At 30.7% G+C, this 21,028-nt stretch overlaps 2 protein-coding genes and 1 non-coding gene across 3 annotated transcripts in view; 2 read left to right on the top strand and 1 right to left on the bottom strand.

The window, feature by feature from the left end:
• Positions 1-21,028, top strand: part of LOC126771694 (uncharacterized) — a 207,146-nt gene that overhangs the window by 109,094 nt on the left and 77,024 nt on the right. The gene's annotated exons all lie outside the window — the stretch shown is intronic.
• Trnae-cuc (transfer RNA glutamic acid (anticodon CUC)) lies at positions 6,295-6,366 on the top strand. Its single transcript has one exon. It is a non-coding gene; the product is annotated as a tRNA-Glu (tRNA).
• On the bottom strand, positions 15,775-20,267 carry LOC126771698 (eukaryotic translation initiation factor 4E-binding protein). The gene is made up of 2 exons (XM_050491722.1): positions 20,041-20,267; positions 15,775-18,156 (listed from the first exon to the last, which is right to left on the bottom strand). Exons 1-2 carry the CDS (start codon positions 20,180-20,182, stop codon positions 17,951-17,953), a joined length of 348 nt encoding a protein of 115 aa, XP_050347679.1. The 5' UTR covers positions 20,183-20,267; the 3' UTR covers positions 15,775-17,950.

The raw sequence follows: 21,028 nt of genomic DNA on the forward strand, positions 1-21,028 counted from the left end.
TTTACCAGTTTGTATAGTTATATTTGTGCAGATCGCTAGTCTCCTTGACAATAGACGCGTCTAAGCTTGGTGAGCGGACCTGATCTTTATGACCATCAATCGTTATTATTATAAAGATTTAATAAAGAGTAAAGAGTTATTTATTTCGTGCAGGGTATGTAGATTATATGTTATATATTATATACATATCTTATGTATATTAAAAATTTATTAACATTAATAAATGATATGTATTTTATTTCAAGTGAGCTTAACATAATATATCATACTTTTATGGTAGGTAGCTTTACATTACAAATATTTTTTCAAAATGACAATGCAAATGTATTTACTTATTATGCCAACTTGCAAAAAATTAAATTTTATATTAAGTTTGTTATTATAAAACTCAATGTATCTAAGGATCAATAAATAGTAATTGCATCCTGAATATTCAGATCAAGTCATCACAGTCTGTGGCACACGCGACGACACGCGTCATATTACATTATGTCTGCATAAATTGAACGAGATGAGGAAAACTTCTATTGTCTCGCACAGGCTTTACTTTTAAGCCTGGTTTATGTAAAAGTTTCATGAGGCTTATGAACATTGTTAATACTATAATTGTATTTTTAATAATTATTTAATCTATAAATAACAGCCTCGTTGGTCTAGTGCTTAGCTTATGAGGACACATATCCAGGTCCTAGGTTTTACCGAGTCAGATCAATACAATGTTATTGGGTTTTTGTCGAGAAATAGTCAGTAGCAGGTCGTAGTCTAGAAGTTAGCAAGAATTACCTGGGTTACACCTCGAAAGGATATTAAGTCCTCGGTCCCGCGCCTTAATACTTTCTTGTTGTTTGATATTTGCCGTCCTATAAGATTATGTGAGTGAGAGAATACAGCTGACAACAGTATTATATAAAACAATTGGCCATTGTATTCATCGATAAAATTTTTATATATATTATAAATGCGAAAGTAAGTCTGTCTGTCTGTTACGCGTTCACGGCTAAACCACTGAATCGATTTCAATAAAATTTGGTATGGTGTGCAATATTTTATGATGATCGGTTTGTAGTTTCAAAAAAACTCACTTTTGCATTTATAATATTGGGTAAGGATTTTCATTGCCACAAAACTTTCATTTTTTTCCGACAATTCCTGCTACTTAGTAATGGGTCGTGTATCTTGAAACATTTTTTTTATTTAGAAGTTTATATTTATTTTATCATGAAATACCATCATTTTCGATTTTTAAATATCACCGTCGCAGAGCTTTCAATAGTTTGCCTCTTTGTCACACTCCATCACGTTTGACCTCCCCTTCCCCTTAGCATGTGACGTCATTTATAGCTGTTCCCTAATTGGAGACTTGAAAACCGATATATCTGCTAGGAAGGTTTAATCACGATAATTATACAATCCCTTAAAATACTTGTAACTATTATGCTATTTTTTCAGATCATAATAGACAAAAAAAACATACAGCTGAAAATTGGTACAGGTCATAGGCACATTATTGCAAATAAAATATCCACAAACCCCGCCAATCCAACGCCTCTAAAAAAATTAAGGTCAAAGGTCGAAATTATTGTTTTTACATTTTTCTTGTAAACGGTGAGTGCTAAAAATATATAGAGCTGCAATAAGAACCTTAGTTACATAAATATAAAGTACTATTTATTATTCTTGCAATTATTTACAACAAATGTTCAGATATATTTTTTTCCTTTTAAGACTCATTCATGACATCACCGCTTGAAATATCGAAAATAATTATATGCGCTTACTGTTTTCAAATTTCTGTTTTTATACTAATTGAAAAAATCCAACAATAGCTTATACGAGGATCAATGGTCAGAGATGTTCTAGAAAAAAATCCTTAGATTTTTTCTCAGTATATGGAACCCATGGAAAGTAAATTTTATACTTTTTTTGATACGGCATATTTTCCAGAGTAGTTTGTAAACATACTCTTTCTGGACAGCTAGGCCCTCCCCTTGCAAGTAAAGGTTATTACCGGACAACCTTATACATCATCGGACATGCATATTATTATTCAATGTAGACAATGTAGTAAATGACAAAAAACATCGAAACAGGATACAACAAGCCTTTAGTTTTATAAATAATATAACAATATAGTTGTTTAAATTTAGAAATGTAAAAACCATGTCAGTTTATTTTTACATCTTTGTTTGTTTTAATTAAAGAAAAAAATACAACCAAATTGATAATATAACATTTTCACTCTCTTTCAACAATTTCGTTGAAATAAATAAGAGTGATCGATCCAATACCTGACGTGTTACAATAAATCATGAAATGTTTGAACTTTGCCGAGACAGTCTAATGAACTTGATTAAATATTCCTTCATAATTCAATCAAAACACGAAAATGCTTAAATTCCCTTTTTTAAAAAGATTATTAAATATTTCGTATAATCGATTATATCTAGAATTATTATTCACGTAACGTAACGTATCGTGTTACGCGTATTTCCATTAATTGTTCGAACTTGAGAATAGAAAATATTATGTTTGATTGAATTCGCTTTACTTGCACAAATATGACAAATAACGTTAATATCAAATATACTCTTGGCTTTTGGCGGATTTTAGTTTCACAAAGTCAAAGAACTTATTTAGATTGATCTTCTACGCTTTGTTATTTTAGTGCATTGCACTTTGTTGCAATATTTTAGTGTATTTAAGATATTTGCTGGTGAGTCCGTGTGTGGATGTCGCTTGTAGTATCAGATTCAAGAAATATACGTCGAACAAAGGGTTACACTAGCGTGTAGACGAGTGCCACTTTTGCACATAAAATTCAAACAAAATCAAATAGATATTCCTAGATTTAATACTGAATATATAAATAAATATCTCTTTAAATAGATATCATTTAAGAGAATGACTAGATTTTAATGCTGTTTATAGAACTTTAGTGTAGATATCAACTTAAAACAAATGTGACGTCTGCTTAATGAGTATATTAATATGTACATATTCATAGGTTAGCAGAAATTTCTCATCTCTTCTGAGTCTCACGACCGAGTTTTCACGTGTTTTCATTAATTCGTATTTATAATATATCTTGTAGACGATACGATGAAAAAAAGTATTTTCAGATATCTGTATTAGATATGAATATGAAATTGTAAATAAAGTTTTTATATTAACGTACATTGGAAAGAATAATGAAGGAAAAACTGTCAAAAATGTAGTAAAAATATTTGATGAATTGATTTCGTATGCATACTAATTAGTCTTATTCGCGTTCATTACCCCATCACTGTAAATGCATTGTACGGGCAACGAACTTGAAGTTCAGCTAACAATTGAATAGCAATATGTTTTTAATATGAACCATGTGCAAGATCACGTGTATGAAAAATAAGTACGTCCCGAGTAATATTACAAAGCCTTTGTGAGCCAAAGTTTAGTTTAGTTTAATGCCAGTTCGCATTGTGATGAGTTAATTATTATATAAATAACGTAACGTATAGTTTACTGGTGGCAGAGCTTTGTACTGGTGGTAGAGCTTTGTGCAAGCTCATATGGGTAGGTACCACCCACTCATCAGATATTCTATCGTAAAACAGCAGCACTTGGTATTGTTGTGTTACGGTTTGACGGGTGAGTGAGCCAGTGTAATTACAGGCACAAGGGACATAACATCTTAATTCCCAAGGTTGGTGGCGCATTGATGATGTAAGCGATGGTTAACATTTCATACAATGCCAATGTCTATGGGCGCTGGTGACTACTTACCATCAGGTAGCCTATATGCTCGTCCGCCTTCCTATTCTATAAAAAAAAGATAACGTTGTATTATTATACATAGTGTAAAATTATAGTGAATAGGCATCTTCTATGCAAGCGCGCTTTACCTTAGACTGTATCATCACTTTCCATAACTAAAAATATAAAAAAACAGCCCGAGTATTCTGCAAGAATGTGACGTTGACTATAATAATTACGATTCAAGAATACACGCATAAAAATAGTATATCACCATATACAAATAGTATATAAGACGGTACATTTCACGGGTATGTAATGAAATGAGTTCTAACTGAATAGTCTTGCTGTTACCTGAGCTGTGCTGGTCGAGTCCCATCAGTTTAGTAAGGTAAAAGGAAGCGTATTTGTGTTAGCTCTATCAGGTAATCGGTCAGGAGGACACAGTTTCATGAATGATTCATTTGCAAGTGCAAAGGTGAATGTACCTTAAACCCACTGTTATTAAAGAACAAAGGCTAACCAGAGGAGCTCCGAAATATGAGACACGTTTATATTAAGCGTATCTTGAACTTTACTTTCCCAATAAATTCTTAGTAGGTAGGTAGGTAAGGTCTCTTATGATTTTATATTTATATTCGTATCTAAGTTATATATAAATATATTGTTATATTTAATTTCAGAACTTGTATTTTATACGTTGATAAACATTTGCGTCATTGTTTTCTATTTATTGTCGAAATTAAAATATTCCTTATTTAAGTCAACTTTTAACAGCAATGTTAAAACGACAAAAAAACTCATTTGTTAGCCTTTTTTCATAAATAAACCTTTATGGAAATCAAAGAATACGTTTTCCATGCTATTTGTCGTCTTTATAGTCTTGTATTGTACAATAACCTTTACAAATTACACAAACCATAAAATCTAATTTGTTAAACACACAAAATATTGTCAGTATGATAACAATATAGTTTAAGAACAGTTTTTAGAAGCTTGCAATTAATTTTTGTTAGTTATGTATTTATAAAAAAAAACTACTCGAGAATTAAAATATAAATACTTTTCTGGCCATGACTTTTCAAGGATATATAATTCCTAAAATAAATAATAAATGAATGAATAAACGATCAATTACAAGGACTGTAGAAATTTAAATTTCGATTGCATTCGAAGAAATAATACAGATGCATATAAATAATTATGTTCGAAGTTTAATTTTGCCCTTGACCGAAATTCTATTTTTTTAATACCATTTCAACTAAGCTGAAGGTATGAGGTCAAGGGTCTATCGTCTAGAACCAAGTAAGCAAAATACAACTTCAACGTGAATTAGTCCCTATGTTTAACGGCTTTAGAACTAGATCTTAGGGAATACAAAACAAGTCTGTAATTATAATCTTGAGCTTAAAATACTGTATGAATATAAGAATGGATCTTTAGCAAGTGAACAAAAAGAATTTGTAAGATTGAGTGCTTCAAGGAAAATTATATGAAAATGTGACTTATATTGTACATTTTTAGACCCAGACCGATTTCGGCCCCGGCGGCCAATCTCAAGAGAAATTAGCTAACTATGCAGGAGATATTATAGTGAACAAGTGTGTGCACAAAGACACCGTGCACCATCTCTTCCCTTACTCTTATAATCCGATGGAACAGCAATCCGGCACGGGACCAACGGCTTTACGTGCTTTCCGAGGCACGGAAGTGTACACACGTCCAACTTCCAGACTCCGGGCTGCTACTGAGAATTTCTAACAAGAAAACCCAATAACTTTTTATTGGCCCGACTTGGGAATTGAACCCAGGACCTCCGGGTCTGCGGTCTTACATCAAGCAACTAGACCAACGAGGCAGTTAATGTATGTATATTGTATATATATTTATATTTAGAAGTATTTAATATGGCCACTTATAGTCGGTTACTGCATGCGGTTACTGATTCGTTTGCTTACGTTTAGTTGAATTGTTGACGAGGCATGATACATAAGCAGACTAATATTAAAAAAAAAAACATTTTGTAAGTGTAGACATCGCAATCTGTGACGTAAAAACTTTATGTGATAGACTTTTATGGTTCGTACTATATACTTGTACATTCGCTCGTCAAACATTAAAACATAGTAGATTAACATGGAGGAACTTTAAAATTTGTCGAATGACTTATTGTCGAGGCTGGAAAAAGCAATTTCTGAAAGAATAACGATTGAACTGCTGGCGAAAGGACTTGAATAATACGAGTGAAAGCGCAACTGCTTTCATATCGCTCGAGGCTTATTAATTAAGCGTTTTTGTCAAAAAAATTCAAGATAATAAATTTATTAGTATAAGCAAATATTAATAAATATAATAGGTATATTAATTTTAAAAGTTAAGGTGCTCATAATATTGAAATCACGATCACCCTGATTACAAATAAATTTTCAAACTGGATAGGAAATTTAAAAGCATTTACTCGAAGTTTTTAAAATTGCTAAAGCTTAATAAAAAATCGAAAGAATATTTTTTTATTAATTTATTGGTACGATTCTGATTCGTAAATTAGGAAGTACCAATAGATCCGGTATGGTCTAGTGGCTAGGATACCTGGCTCTCACCCAGGAGGCTCGGGTTCGATTCCCGGTACCGGAACGTAAGTGTAACACATACAAGCTAACTTTTGTTGTATTTTTTATATGTAGTGACAAATATGCTTTAACCCTTTTAATTTTCCTGCTCCACAGGAATTGCGAACTGCGTAGTGTTATATACTTTATTTTATTTTAAAGTTTGACTGGTAGATTCTCTGAGTAGAGAGTTCAAACAAATAAACTCCAGCTCTCGTTCTTTAGCTTTATGTAATATTACAGATAATAATATATTTTTATTCTCGTTTTCCCGCCAATCCTATTTATTTTGTTAGTCGGCCTTTGTTCAGGCAAAGGTAGCTCGAAAATGCAGCCTAGTGACGATTCTTCGGGGATACAAAAGCATACTTATCACAGTTAAAAAAAAACAATTAGGTACGATTTTCATAGCACTTTCGAGAGCGTTTTATGTTCATCATTTAAACTAGACGACAACGAAGGATTTTTATAGTCATTTGCTAGAGCTTTTCGTTTTTTTCTTTAAATTTAAATTTTGTTTATCAAAGTGAGTGAGAGTATATAATTACATAACAAAGATAAAATCTTATTGAAACACGATCCAAATGTATGACGTACTTAGTAAAAGGTCGTACTTTAACTTCAATTAAAACGATTTTTTGTTCGCGAACTTTTATATAAGCAATATGACGTAATTATTACAAATTCCTCTTTTACCTTGTATTTTTAATTAATTGAAATTGTTTTAGTGGAAAAACAATTTGCGTAAATTCAATGTCTGTTACTCAAGCCCTTCAACTGACGTTAAAAATAACGTCACAGTCGTGGGAGTCCATACTGTATTACATAATCAAAAATATTATACACCAACCAGCATATTATTGTTAATATTTTTGTTGTTATTAATTGTTTATTAGTAAACTATGTACATACATTTTTATAATATATAAATGTAAATTAAAAAAACAAAATACTCATTACAAATTTATAGCAAAAACACGCCGTCTAAAAGATTGTCCTGTGGCATTGTACCCAAGACGCTGGCACTATTGCCTCTCTGCACCGCTAGTCTCAGCCTTTGGGCTAAATAAGCGCCAGCTCTTGGGTCACCAGAAGTGTGGACCAGTTTCTTAGAAATATCTTTTATGATTTTTTTTACATCAGACGATTTTTTTTTTGTTATTGTAAATTGGTTTTAATATTTGATATTTAATATTAATTTACTTCTTATATATAAAAAGTATTTGCTGTTCGACACCATCCAGTAACGCTGTCTGTCTGCTTCCGGGCCAACTTTGTAAACATCATGGAACAGTCTCGGCAAAAGTATTTTAATTTGTGTCTGTGCATATTTTATTAAGTTAATTAGTAGGAACTCTTTAGTCGACTTAAAAAAAATAAGGAGCATTTTCATTGTGGCATTATTATTTTGTTCATGGTTGATCTAGTCGCTAACTTCACTATTACTACCATTGATCGGACCAGTAAAAAGTTATTAAGTTTTTCTATAGATGTCCGTGGGTTTTTCTGTCAAGAAATTCTCAGTATATATCTCAGTATATTCTCAGTATATACAGTATATACTCAGCCTGGAGTCTGGAAGTTAGTAGTGTTTACTTGTTTCCTGATGAACTAGAGAATTGAAATTTCGATTATAGATTAGAATGACAATAAAATATATATATATATATATATATATGATGAATATTTATGAATGATGATGAATAATGATGAATATTTATCTAAAAACCGTAATACTTTTTTCCTAAGTGACTATAAAACATTATATGCATGTACAGTATTTATTATTTTGAAATGTTTATATTTTTTTTAGTCTTTCCATTGAATATTTTCTTTTAAAAAGAAAAACAATACAGAATTTATTTAAATGGACGGGAGTGGTGACCCACTTCTTGAATGCAATTTGTTATGAAATCTGTTATCATTATTATGGAAAAAGGGCGTAGAATACTCGTATCTAGGCTGAATTTACCATACAATTACATTAGATGGCATTCTTGTGGCTGTTTTTCTTATTGAGACCCAGAAAAGATAATAAAATAAAAACAAATTTTACATTGTATTACAAATTGAAGTTGAAATTCCAAATGGCTGCTTCGAAATTATATTTTAACATTTTTATCGACAACCTCACAATATAAATAACTAACCACAAAAAAATATTATCAACCTACTTCAAATAGGGGTGTTCACGATTTTTGTGGCTATAAAGCAAAAGTGAACGTGAAGCGAAGGTCTTCTCTCTTCTTTGAGCCTATTACAAGGCTCTAATACGGTTTGGATAAACATGTGATAGACTCATTTAAACGCATGCAGGTTTCCTCACGATGTTTAACTAACTAACCCTAACTACCACGAAATGATTATAAGCAAATTAACATGAAATTCGGCTTGACCAGGATTGAATCTGCAATCTTCAGTTAATATTCACATTTTATAACCACTGGACCACCTTGGACCATAATATGATTTTCATTTCTAAATTTGAATATTTATAATAAAGATAATATAAAGAAATAATTGGATAACATAATATATATTTTTAAATTGAATCTAATGTATGCAAAGTCATATAAACTATATATTATTACATGTAAAATAATTTCATTGAATACACAATAGTGATGCACTTTAACCACACCATCGGAAGGGTTGTTAATTGATATAAACAAATTAAACATCACTATTGCCAGGTCTTCGCTAATGAGTTTATCGAAGCCTCACAATACAAACACATAACGATCTATTAGTAACAATCTACTCAATATACTATACAATATACATATTTAACATGACCTATCTAGTTAATGACAAGTGCTACATTATTTTTTACAGTCGTATTTATTTTTTATTTTCGGAGCAAGGCACAGGACCCTCTGTCAACCCACTCTTCCGAAGATTTCCCTTGCGTAAAAAAATGACTATTTTTATGCTATTGTTCCTGGATTTCCTTCCCATCGGTATATGAAATTAAAATTGTACTATAAAATTTTTGACAGGAAAACCAAATAACATTTTTGCTAACCGAACTTGGGACCAAGACCTCATGTTCTGCGATATAAGCTAGTCGCTAGACCAAAAAGATAGTCCAAAGATTATTATATAAAGTAACAAGCGATACCTCAGGGTCACAGGTTCGAAGTCAGCTGTCTATCTTAGACATATGTTGTATATATGAGAGAACGGGAGACAAAATAAATAGTAAAACCAGTAAGAAAACAAAGTATATTTAATACAATAGCAAGTAATTATACTTATTTCTAAACACTGATTACAATGAATTCGATACATGAAATAATTAAGTTAAATTACATAATTAACATAATAAATACAAAAATATGCTCACCTGGGTAAATAACAAATAAACAGTTCAGAGCACCGATAGTGCCGTGCTGAAACAATTCTGATCTGTTGACATCTGTCGAGCCTTATATAAAGACTTCTCAATTAAAACAATTGAACAACTGTGTTATAAGACCGGAACTTGATTAAAAATATTATCTCCCACATATATTTAAAGTCTAATTTCTGAAGCTTATTTATAACAATATTGTAACACAGCTTAATATAAACTATATGTATATTTGTAAATGTCATTACGTCATCGTCACCTGGCGACGAATGTCTATAAAGACATTTTGACGCCATTTTTAATCCCTCCCTAACAGGCATCTCTTACAATACAAAGTACAAAGCATGGTAACTGAGATCTGAAATGAGATCTTGAGTGGCTGGAATCACCCTTTAATGTACGAACACCATGTCTTTTATATGAAAGTTGGACATACACTTATGTTTATGATATGAATTTTAAGGGTAAAACTTAAACCACCTTCAAGGGTTTTTGGAAATTTTATTCAATTTAAAATAAGCTGAAGTATATTTCCATACTAGTATATAACTTGTTTGTAAACGATTTGACATATAAGAAAAACTTTTAATGAAAAGGCAATCTACAGTTTTGAATGTAAACGACCTGGAAAGTGAGAAAAGGCTCCCGTTTTTTTCTCAACAACGCACTGGGGCCTTTTTAAGTGTCTAGCTACGCCATTGGTTATATGTATGTTAAAGAAATTTATATGTAAATAGAGCCTAATCTATCATGATTTTCAATTATTAAATTCAAGATTAATTATTCGTTTATTTAGATATACTACATACATACATTTTATATATAAATATAGACATTTGTAGCTGTTTGAGATTAATTGACTCACTTAAACATAAGTATGCTGTTTTCAAACGGAACGTTTCGACACCTTATACTATTGTTGTCACTTGCAAATTGATAGCACTGCAACACATCATCTTCTATACTGATCGCCATGACGACTGGTATCATCACATCTTAATACGGATAATATTTTAGGACAATCCGCATCTGATAATACTCGTCCAATAATTTTGAAGAGGCATTGCAAAGCGCGCTACGCATGCGCATAAAAAGAATGGTCAAAAATATTTAGGAGGTAATCAGGTATTACACAGAGTATTAACAATAATAAAAAAACAAACATAAACATCTTAGTATTCATATTTACAAAAAAGTTAATTTAAAAAAAAATGCACACACATGATAATTACTATTAATCATGAGCACCGACTAAATTATGTTCAGGTGAATCTGCATCCTCATATCTTTTTTATGTAAGAGGAAGCAAACGGGCTGGAGGCTCTCCTCATGAAAAGAGAGTATCACCGCACATGAGGATCTGCAACGCCGGAGGGCTTACAGGTACGTCGTCGCCTTTTTCGGAATAGTAGTAAAGAAGGCTCTTTTCTTGAAGGTTCCTAAGTCATGTTGAGAATATCCTTCTTTATTTAAAGTCGGGTAAAACTATTTTATAAAGTACAATATAATATCACAATACACAGATGTCTCTATCTATAAATAAAGATAAAGTTAATAATGTCTACAGCGGTTTGGTGTCCAATCTTGGTTTCGCCCTAAAGTACCGTGACTGTCGTATAAAATTTAGAAATTTAAAGTGGTTAATTTAAGAATTTAAAGTTACTTATAAACATGCAAATAATAATATACTTTTCATAAAACCCGACCAGGAAAGATGTGTCAAAACCGGTGATGCCTTTTACACTACCAGAAGGAATCGCAAATTTTACCGTGACTACTTACTATTGTCATCTTGTCCACAAGTAAGGGAAGTTTTTGGTGCTATTAAAATAATAACTTTTATCCGAACACCTTAAATTAAAAACAAAACAAATTCCTAAAGTACTCATTAATGTCTTAGTATATTAAATACACGCATGTCTGCTTAAAATGAAATATGAAACTTAAAAAGTATACTTTAAATCTCGTAATTGAAATGTTACAAATGCCATGACATTTCAATTCTAATCCTATATTGTACACAAAACAGTAAATATCAAGAGCGATTAGTCCCAGACAGATTAGTGACGAAGGGCGAGGGTGAATTAAAACTACGTGACAAAATCAATTTCAACTTACCTACTTCGTAATAGGGTTTAAAATTAGAATATTTTATAGAAGCGATGGTTTGCTGGTATACCATCACGCATAAGGCCAATGACCTTCGTTAAATTACGATTCGATAATAAATTGCAAGATGCGTTTGAATGAATATGCTAAAATTTTAAAAGTACAAAAGATATGTAACATGAAAATGTTAAAATTGATGATGACAATTAAATAAAATCGAAAAACTTCTGAAAAACAGTCTGAAGCAACATAAAAAAAAGCACGTACGTATACTTATAAACGTTTAGCAGCTGTATAGTTAAACACTGATTTATCTCTTTCTGTCATTATAGATTTGACATTCGAAAGAAGAAGACACAGCATTGTTTATGTTGTATGCTGTTTCTTACTATTAAACCTATTTGACAAAATTAATGTGAAAATCAATACAACAGTCGGCCAAACTTGCTATTTCTAGTCGATACGAAACACGAGTAGGGTGTCCACATACAACAAAGCAGACGCAATCCATATTCCTATTTCTTTAGGTCTTTTAATGTGGTCTGCAGTGTGAAGATTTATTAACTGAAAATGAAATAGGACATATATTCCGCATGTTTTAATTTAAATTTATACATATGTACAGTCTTTGTATGTAATGCGAGGACTGGTTTGTTTTTTACAAAGAAGGAAATCGAAAGAGAAAAACAGAAACATATTACAGGGGTTGATACATTTTTAACCTTGAAAATATGATATGGTTAAATGAAAAATATACTGAATATATGCCTCAAATAAAAACTTAACAATGTCCAATGAAATTAAGATGATAAGCCATATTGAAACAAACGCAAATCCAAATTGATTCATAAATAAAAAAGTTATACCCGACATACTTATATACATAAACAAAAACCATACCATATAATATACAATAAACATACAGACGAATTGAGAGACACCTCCATTTTGAAGTCATAAATTAATATTTAATTATTATCCAAATATCTTCTAGGCCGTCAGTCCTGCGGTATTTATTCTAAGGAAAAATATATACCAAAGTTTCGTCAATCGGAGAAGATTTTTAATCACCAGAAGCCCTGAATTCAAGTGAATAGACTTGATCGTCTTCGTGAAAGTAATGGCTTTGCTACTCAGTCAATCCGGATTATTTATTTTTTATTCCATCTAATTCCATTTTTTATAGTATTTGCTATTTGAATATTACCCTTATGGTAACTACACACATTTACTTGGTCAATACCAACAAAACGGCATCTCAAAAAAAAACCAATCGCTTACCTATATATGGATATTTATATAGGTTTCATGAAATCGTTGAGATTGCAAGGAAAACATGGATGAGGAAAGCTCAGGACAAGTCATAATGGAAAGAGTTACAGGAGGCTTTTGCCGTTAGGCAAACAGAGAAAGTTAAAAATAATAATAAATTAAAAATAAATAAATAAGAAAGTAAAAGAAAACTTTGTATCTAGATTTCAAAAAATTGTAGTAAAGTCTATTATTATTATAGGCTTCATTGTTCGAATCTGAAAAACTAGGTGAGGATAATAGTCACCATGATAAAAGGTCAACGAACCAATCGTAATAATGACGCAAAATATTTTATAAAATGAGGGTAAGCTTGTTAACCTAGAAATGTATTTCCTGAAAAAAATTAGCATTATTACCATTAATCGGTGTGGTTATGAGGTCAGTTATAAGTAATTATAATTTGATAACAATTACAACCCTACAGATATATTTATAGCTAGGTCTGACCCCGTTTTAACCCGCGTTAAATTTGTATTATTCATGAAATAATAAAATAACTCAAACTTAACAATGATATTAACGGAAAATTTTAAACAAATATTTAAGTAGTTTTTACCTATCTACAACGGTGAACAAATATTTATCAAAACTTTAAGTTATAATAAGTTTTTCTAGACTGATCCGATCTTAATAATATAATGATTTATTAATATCACTATAAATCTTGTTTGTTGTTTATCTCTTAATTAACTTCACACATATTAATTACTAATAGAGGATAGAGAAGGATCCGGCAAAGATACCTACCCTATCACCATTACGGCGTACTGTCAAAACTGGTCAAAGATATTAAGATGACCCCATAGACAATTTACTACTTTTTACTGATTTGACATATTCCTCACAAAAGACTAACCTAACAAATGATTTCTCGTAATGTTGATACTAATTCATTTTTTTACAATTGCAAGTTATACTCCTTTTGAATTTGATAGAAGAAATACAGGCAAAATATTTTTTTTTGTTTGATTTGATTATTTCTGGTAGCTTGTTTTTAATCACAGACAGACTTTTAAAAAAAAGGTGTATTTGAATTTTAAAAATATGTAATTATAATTAAAAATGACACGGCTAAACAGAGGTTTATGCTCTAGTCGAATGTTCTTTCCTTTTTTACAAATCGTTTCCCAAGACATATGATCCCAAAGCATGGAATGACACAATGACTTACATTCTGCTGATTAAGCATTTATTTCTATTGTCTTCAAGCTTTCAGCTAACATAATTATGTTGTTTATCTGTAAAGATTTGATTTATAATAATAATACTAACACGAAACAGTTACGTTTTTTCTTGTACCAATTTTACTTTTCTAGTCAAAAATTACTGTACGGTATTTTACAATAGTTGAATCTGAATATAATTTTATAATAGTTGAGTGTGCATATTTTTTCACCAATCTATTATAATGATATGTAACGTGTTATTTTACCGCCTGCCGGTAATTACTTACTTGTTTGCATGGTGGTAGAGGCAAGGTGGTGTGCAAGCCCGTCTGCGTAGCCCACTCATTAGATATTCTATCGCCAAACAGTATAGTATCATTTTGTATCATCATATATGTATATTTATGCCAAATGAACTAGGAACAATTTTAGAGCGAATTTTCAATGTACGCTAGCTACCCGTCCCGGCTTCGCTCGAATAGAATAAAGAAATACATAAACGTTTATATTGAAGGACCAACATACTAAATAAATATTCTGTATTTTTTCATCGGCCTTTGCTAGCGTACGCGTACGCCTATAAAGGCTTTTGCACCGTACCATAGTATCATAAAAATCAAAGAGTAGAAACGTATAGAGGACATATGTACATTAATTTTCATTTATTATAAAGACGTGTAACAAGTATAGTATTTGAAATAGTAATACATTAGTATTTAGTAGCATTTTTTTTTTTATAAATTTATTTTTTATTCTCTCCCACAGACAAATAATGTTTACATTTTCTTTTTTTATAATATATATAAATACAGTTATATGTGGGATACAGGAGTCCAAACTAGGTTGCCCTGTGCTAAGGGTCTCCTGGTTTTATTGTATTCGTTAAATAAAAGAATAGGTACTAATTACCTATATATTTATGTGTATATATTTTTTAATACAAAAATATATATTTTAACACCCCATTGGCGATGCATTGTCATATTAATTGAAGAGGTTTTAAGTCTGACCCTCACTCACCCTTCAGATTTAAGGGAAAATGTACTTAAAATTCTAAGCGTATGTATCTGTGATTTTTCTTATGGTAGGGCTCGAAATAAATTTGCGTTTTAATTTTATTTGTTTTGATTACAATATGAGGGGTGAGGGAATGTGAGGCTTCAGAAGTGTATTTCCCGAAAGGCAGCGGATTGGTAACTCCCCTGACACACATGGGTGACGGTGACCGCTTGCCACCATGCCGTTTGCACGTCTGCCCGACAGGCAATAACGATTTAGTGCGCAAAGGACGGTGTTAGTGGAATGTTATAAGATATATGATATTACCTCAGTTTTAGTCCCAGAGAATATTTTTTATTTTCTTTCATAATAAAGATTTTGCAATATAACATATTTTTATTTCGTTATATCAGGAGCCCAGGGTGCAAACCAGGATGCGAATGGATAAACTGTAAGCTGTGATGTCTGTTGAAAACAAAAAAAAAACAAAAAATATTGCTTAAACATTTAATTTTTAATGATAATTATTGGCAGTTCATAAAATATAATATCAAAATAAATCAAGTATTAAAAATAAAACTTGTCTATGAGAACTTTTTGTTACATATTCCTTATAATAAAAAATAAAAATGTATAGCTCACATTTTTTATCTGTATCTCTCAAGTAATAGTAACAATATAGAATACTCATGCTTATATACTCCGTTATTAAAAAAAAAGAAATGTCAATTAAAGTTGGTAAATGCTCTGTAACACAATAACCACAAACTTAATATTATTTACATTTCAACATTAGAACCGTTCACAATGTATCAAAAAGCATCGAATAACTTTGAGTTACAGTCTGATTATTAACATTGTTATATTTTTACAGTCAACATTTGAAATATATATCACTAAAGTTACCGCATAAGCCTGATCCAACGTCCTCACCGACGTTTTCAAATAATTTTACTATTTTCACCACTGAGAGTATTGCGACTTTTTTGTTTAAAATATGCACCCTTTCCCTTTAAACCAATTATGACATTCGCATAACAACCCTTGTCTGTGTTAATATATACATAACTATATAATATAACCTGGATATTTACTTGAACGGGGTGTTAACAGTAAAATAAATCATAGACAACAATGTTTGGAAGCTTTATAAAAAAACATTCTACTCTGTTTTGTTTCTGCTACCATGAGTTCATTACGTGATTCTTTTAGAACACCATAACTGATATTAACAATCACGTTAATATCAGTTATTAGTTTAATTACTTAGTCCATCTCTTTCTCACTTTATTAAATCTATTTGATAGTTTATCAAGCGAAAAAGAGACAACTGTGTCTGAGACTTTAGCTTTAATTAATATTGCCTCATTGTTTAAGCGACCTATAACTAAAGTACACCAATTAGAGTCACATTTAAAACACTAATTGATGAATAATGTGACCTAAAATAACATTTACCGTGTATCTCAACGATACTGAGATTACCCATTTCGCAAAACCATTTAAAGAAGAAAATTATCCTAAAATTAACTTCTATAGTACAATGGCACTTGCTTACAAATACAAAAAAATACTTTTTAATTGTGCGTTATACGCAACTTAAATCTAAGTCGTATTTACATGTTTCCTTTGCCATTTATATTTATGATTTAAAAAAAAATACGTGTGACACTCTAAATTTATATATTGTAATTTCTAGATATTTTTGGCTATTTTTAAAATCAATAAATATCCAACGCGATTCATCCATTCCAATAAAAATTGTGACATTTTTTTAAATATATATGTATGGCAAAGGATTGTGTTCTTAACGCAAAAAAAACTTTTCAGTCACGCGTAAGCTTAACCTACTTTTTAAAATAACTTTCTAAACAAATACTTGCTTCAGCCAAAAATTATTGTTGTCGATCTTCTAACAGTTACTATTAAATATGCCTTATTACAAATAATAGTAATAAAAAAACCGTCCAAATATCCCGTCATATATGTGACTAGAAATTTCATATGTAGAGGCCAAGCAATAGATTGATATGATTCATGCTTTTAATAACTTTAAAATAACTCATAATGTCGACGACACACCAAGCGAATAAAAGTGAACAACCAGACTCGTCTCAGGTAGTTTCTGTTACTAAAATACATTAACATGAATAAAAAAATTATAAAGAGATCAACATGTTTCACCTAAGGACTACTACTGCGAAAACACAATAGCTGTTTTTGTACCGAAAGGCCGGAGGTTGAACCCAGGACCACTCGATATAAACTCGCCCCTGGACTAACTAAGCAGTCGAACATCTTATGTTAAGTTTTACTTAACTTACTTCATAATACAACAAATATTAACACATATTTCTATCTTATGTTACGTGTAATTAATAAATGATTTCATTAAATAAATCCTTACATAAGAATATAAATACGTATTATCTTCAAGACGATATACGAGTATTTATAACATTTGAATAGAATAATAATAAGTGCCAATGCACATAATATATAATGTAGACCATATACACAAATTTAATCGCCAATCATATCCCTTTGTTCACCTTATTCGTTTGGTATGTTCAAATCAATAATCGAAATTATCCAATTAGATTGATTCAATATTTTTTTCTTATGGATTTATTTTTAAAAGGCACGAATTATGCAGGTACTTATTCAAATTAAAGATCCATACTAAATGTCTCCTGTGATTCGTCGAATGAGATGGAATTCGAGCGTGGTTTCTGCGCTGGAGTCGCAGGCGACTGCTGAGCGCTCGATGGATTCTTTAAAAGTGCAGCAGGTAGAGAACATTTTGGTGGTGTCTGTGATATTGGTGACTGTCGTAGCGACATCATAAAAGACCTTTCATAGACTATGCGAGTGCCTGAAAAAGAAAAAAAAAATAAAAAAATATCACAAAAAGCATAATACATCGTCTGCTCTATCAAAAGCGTTTTTTAATCATAATTATACGAGAATAACGTAACATAAGCTAAACGTTTCTGAACTCAATACTCTTTTACACAAATATAAATTATTTATTAATAATAAATATTTGTTAATCATGCAAAGAAATCAACGAACTTTGCGGTTTTTTTTATAGTTTTTTTTTTTTTTTTGTAAAATAAATAATTAATGATGATATTTTAACATACATTTTTATCAATGTATATCGTAGATCTTGTATGTTAATATATTTTTTTTAATATAAGCTTTGTTTTTATTCGGTAACATATGTCTATCCTATTATTGAAACGAAACAGAAAGAGACACAATGAGTGTTTTAATTGTTGCAAATTTAATTTGAATTCTTTGTAAAAACTAAGCAAGTTTTTCTACATATTAATATATCAAATCAGATGAAAAAATTTATTATGAATATATTACTAAGAAAAATAAATATAATAAATCTTTAGTTAATTTTCTTGTAAATTATTTATAAAAGCCGTTCAAATGTTAGTCGGTATAAATATAAGTTTTCTATTCGCTGATAGATTATCTTAATGTGTTTGCATCGCGATAAGACGAGCCGGTTGGCGTGGTTGGTAGTTACTTGCCTTTCACGCCGATGGTTGTGGGTTCGTTTCCCACCCAGGACAGACATTTGTGTGCATGAACATGTCTGTTTGTCCTGAGTCTGGGTGTAATTATCTATATAAGTATGTATTTACAAAAGAAAAGTAGTATATGTAGTATATCAGTTGTCTGGTTTTCATAGTACAAGCTCTGCTTAATTTGGGATCAGATGGCCGTGTGTGAATAATGTCCCAGGACACTCTAATAACATTGCAATAAATTTTACCGTGTAAATGATTTTAAAAACAACTTACGAATTAATTTATTCTAAATTCATCGATGGCGTCTTATTTACATAATGTTAATACACAACGTGTGACGCGGAACTAAATACAAAATATCTAGTTTTTTTTATTAACAATATGAGTGTTATTAAATATCATCAATATTCGAATATTTACGTTAATATACATCGCGAAACAGATATTATATAATGGAAGTTGTTTCTAAAAAGCGATTAATATATTATTCCATTTTACATACCGTAATGCTACACCTAATCATATTAAAACAAAATAGCATTAATTACCACCAAGAAATATAATTCGGCATTTAATTTTTATCAGTTATTTTTTTAATTCGAAAATTTGAAGGCAATAAAAGCAACATACTCATTCGAATGCTTTAACTCATTGACGACGGATAAACTTATTTTTTATACATAATTATTACACACAATAATACCTAAAAAACTGTACGTGTTATCTATACATATTGCGCAGCGCAATACAGATTCAACTATCAAGGTCTGACTATAACCGATTAACACGCGGTCGTCGTCACATCTAATTTTACCAAGTGCACAGCGAGGCTATATTAATCTTATTCAACAAATGAACTCAATGTAAACGTAAGCTAAAAACTATTTACCTTAACAACGCTTATTAACCCACTTTATGTTACTATGAGTTTCAACACGTGGTATTATGTAATGTCATGTTTATTGATATTAGTGATGTAATTAATGATAACGGATTTCAATTTGAAAATCGAACTTGAATTTATTCGAGAATGTTTTTTTTTTATTGGAGGTTAATAGCACGTGGTAGAGTAATGTACAGACACCGACGCACTTAATACAATGTGTTTTCATAAATTAATTCAATTTACGTGTTCCATATAATACTAATTCTAATGTAATAGCAAATTGAGTCTTATGTGTATTGAAATAAGAGTTTAAATAAGTAGCTACCTCCAGGCGTGGTAGAGTAAATGGTTCCTCCTGGTGTGCTAGAGTATACATCGGGCATTTGAGCAGGGTCTGTAATGAGGACTCTCCTCGAAGGTATGGCTTGACTGTGCGTCGCTTGCCTTGCAATTGGTGACGCCGACATTTTCAAATATATTCCGTTTAATTAAATTATTAAATCACAATCACACACAGCTAGCTGTTCGGAGTGCCAAGAACTGAGCCGAGGCACGCCGGTGTCCAAAATAAATACGTTCGCCGCTTAGCACGCACACAAAGCCGGAGAAGTGTAAACATGAGATATATGTATAAGTGTGTAATATCAAAACATTCATAGAATATTTATTATTCTAGATAAGATAGCTGACTGATTATACATAATATTCACGGAACTCTCAGAGACAAAATGAAATTAGATTTTTTTTTATTTAGATCTGCTTACTGTATTAAAGTTGAGCGTAATAATATTGAAAATTAAAAATAATACGATTAACAACTAATATCAAATCTATCATACCATTACTAAACTACAGTTATTTATTAGTTAATCTGTTATTTTTCATTCAATCAAGCTTCCAAACGTAATGTTAACAAATTAAAATATAATTTCAAAACGTATATATATAAAACAATATTTATTCTTTGTTAAAACACACACACGCATCATATGTTATCTAATAAACATATCCACACATGTATAAAAACATGTGCGTAGTACTTTTTTTCACGCTTCAAAACAGCAGTTGTTATGGCGATAAAGATTATATTTTTATTAGATAAATTTAACAACATTCTATTATTTTTATCTGTTTGCATCTAGCTATGTCCATTATTTGTATTATTTTGTATATAATAAAAACACTGCTTAGAGCTGTTTATATAATGAATACCTAAAACAGTAAATAAATATCATAAAAATAAACTACCATTTTTAATAATACCTTAGACTGCAACGGTTTTTCTCCATTATTTCCTATTAAAAATAGGCCAA

The sequence above is a fragment of the Nymphalis io genome, chromosome 11 (assembly GCF_905147045.1).
Source record: "Nymphalis io chromosome 11, ilAglIoxx1.1, whole genome shotgun sequence".
Taxonomy (NCBI): Eukaryota; Metazoa; Arthropoda; class Insecta; order Lepidoptera; family Nymphalidae; genus Nymphalis; species Nymphalis io.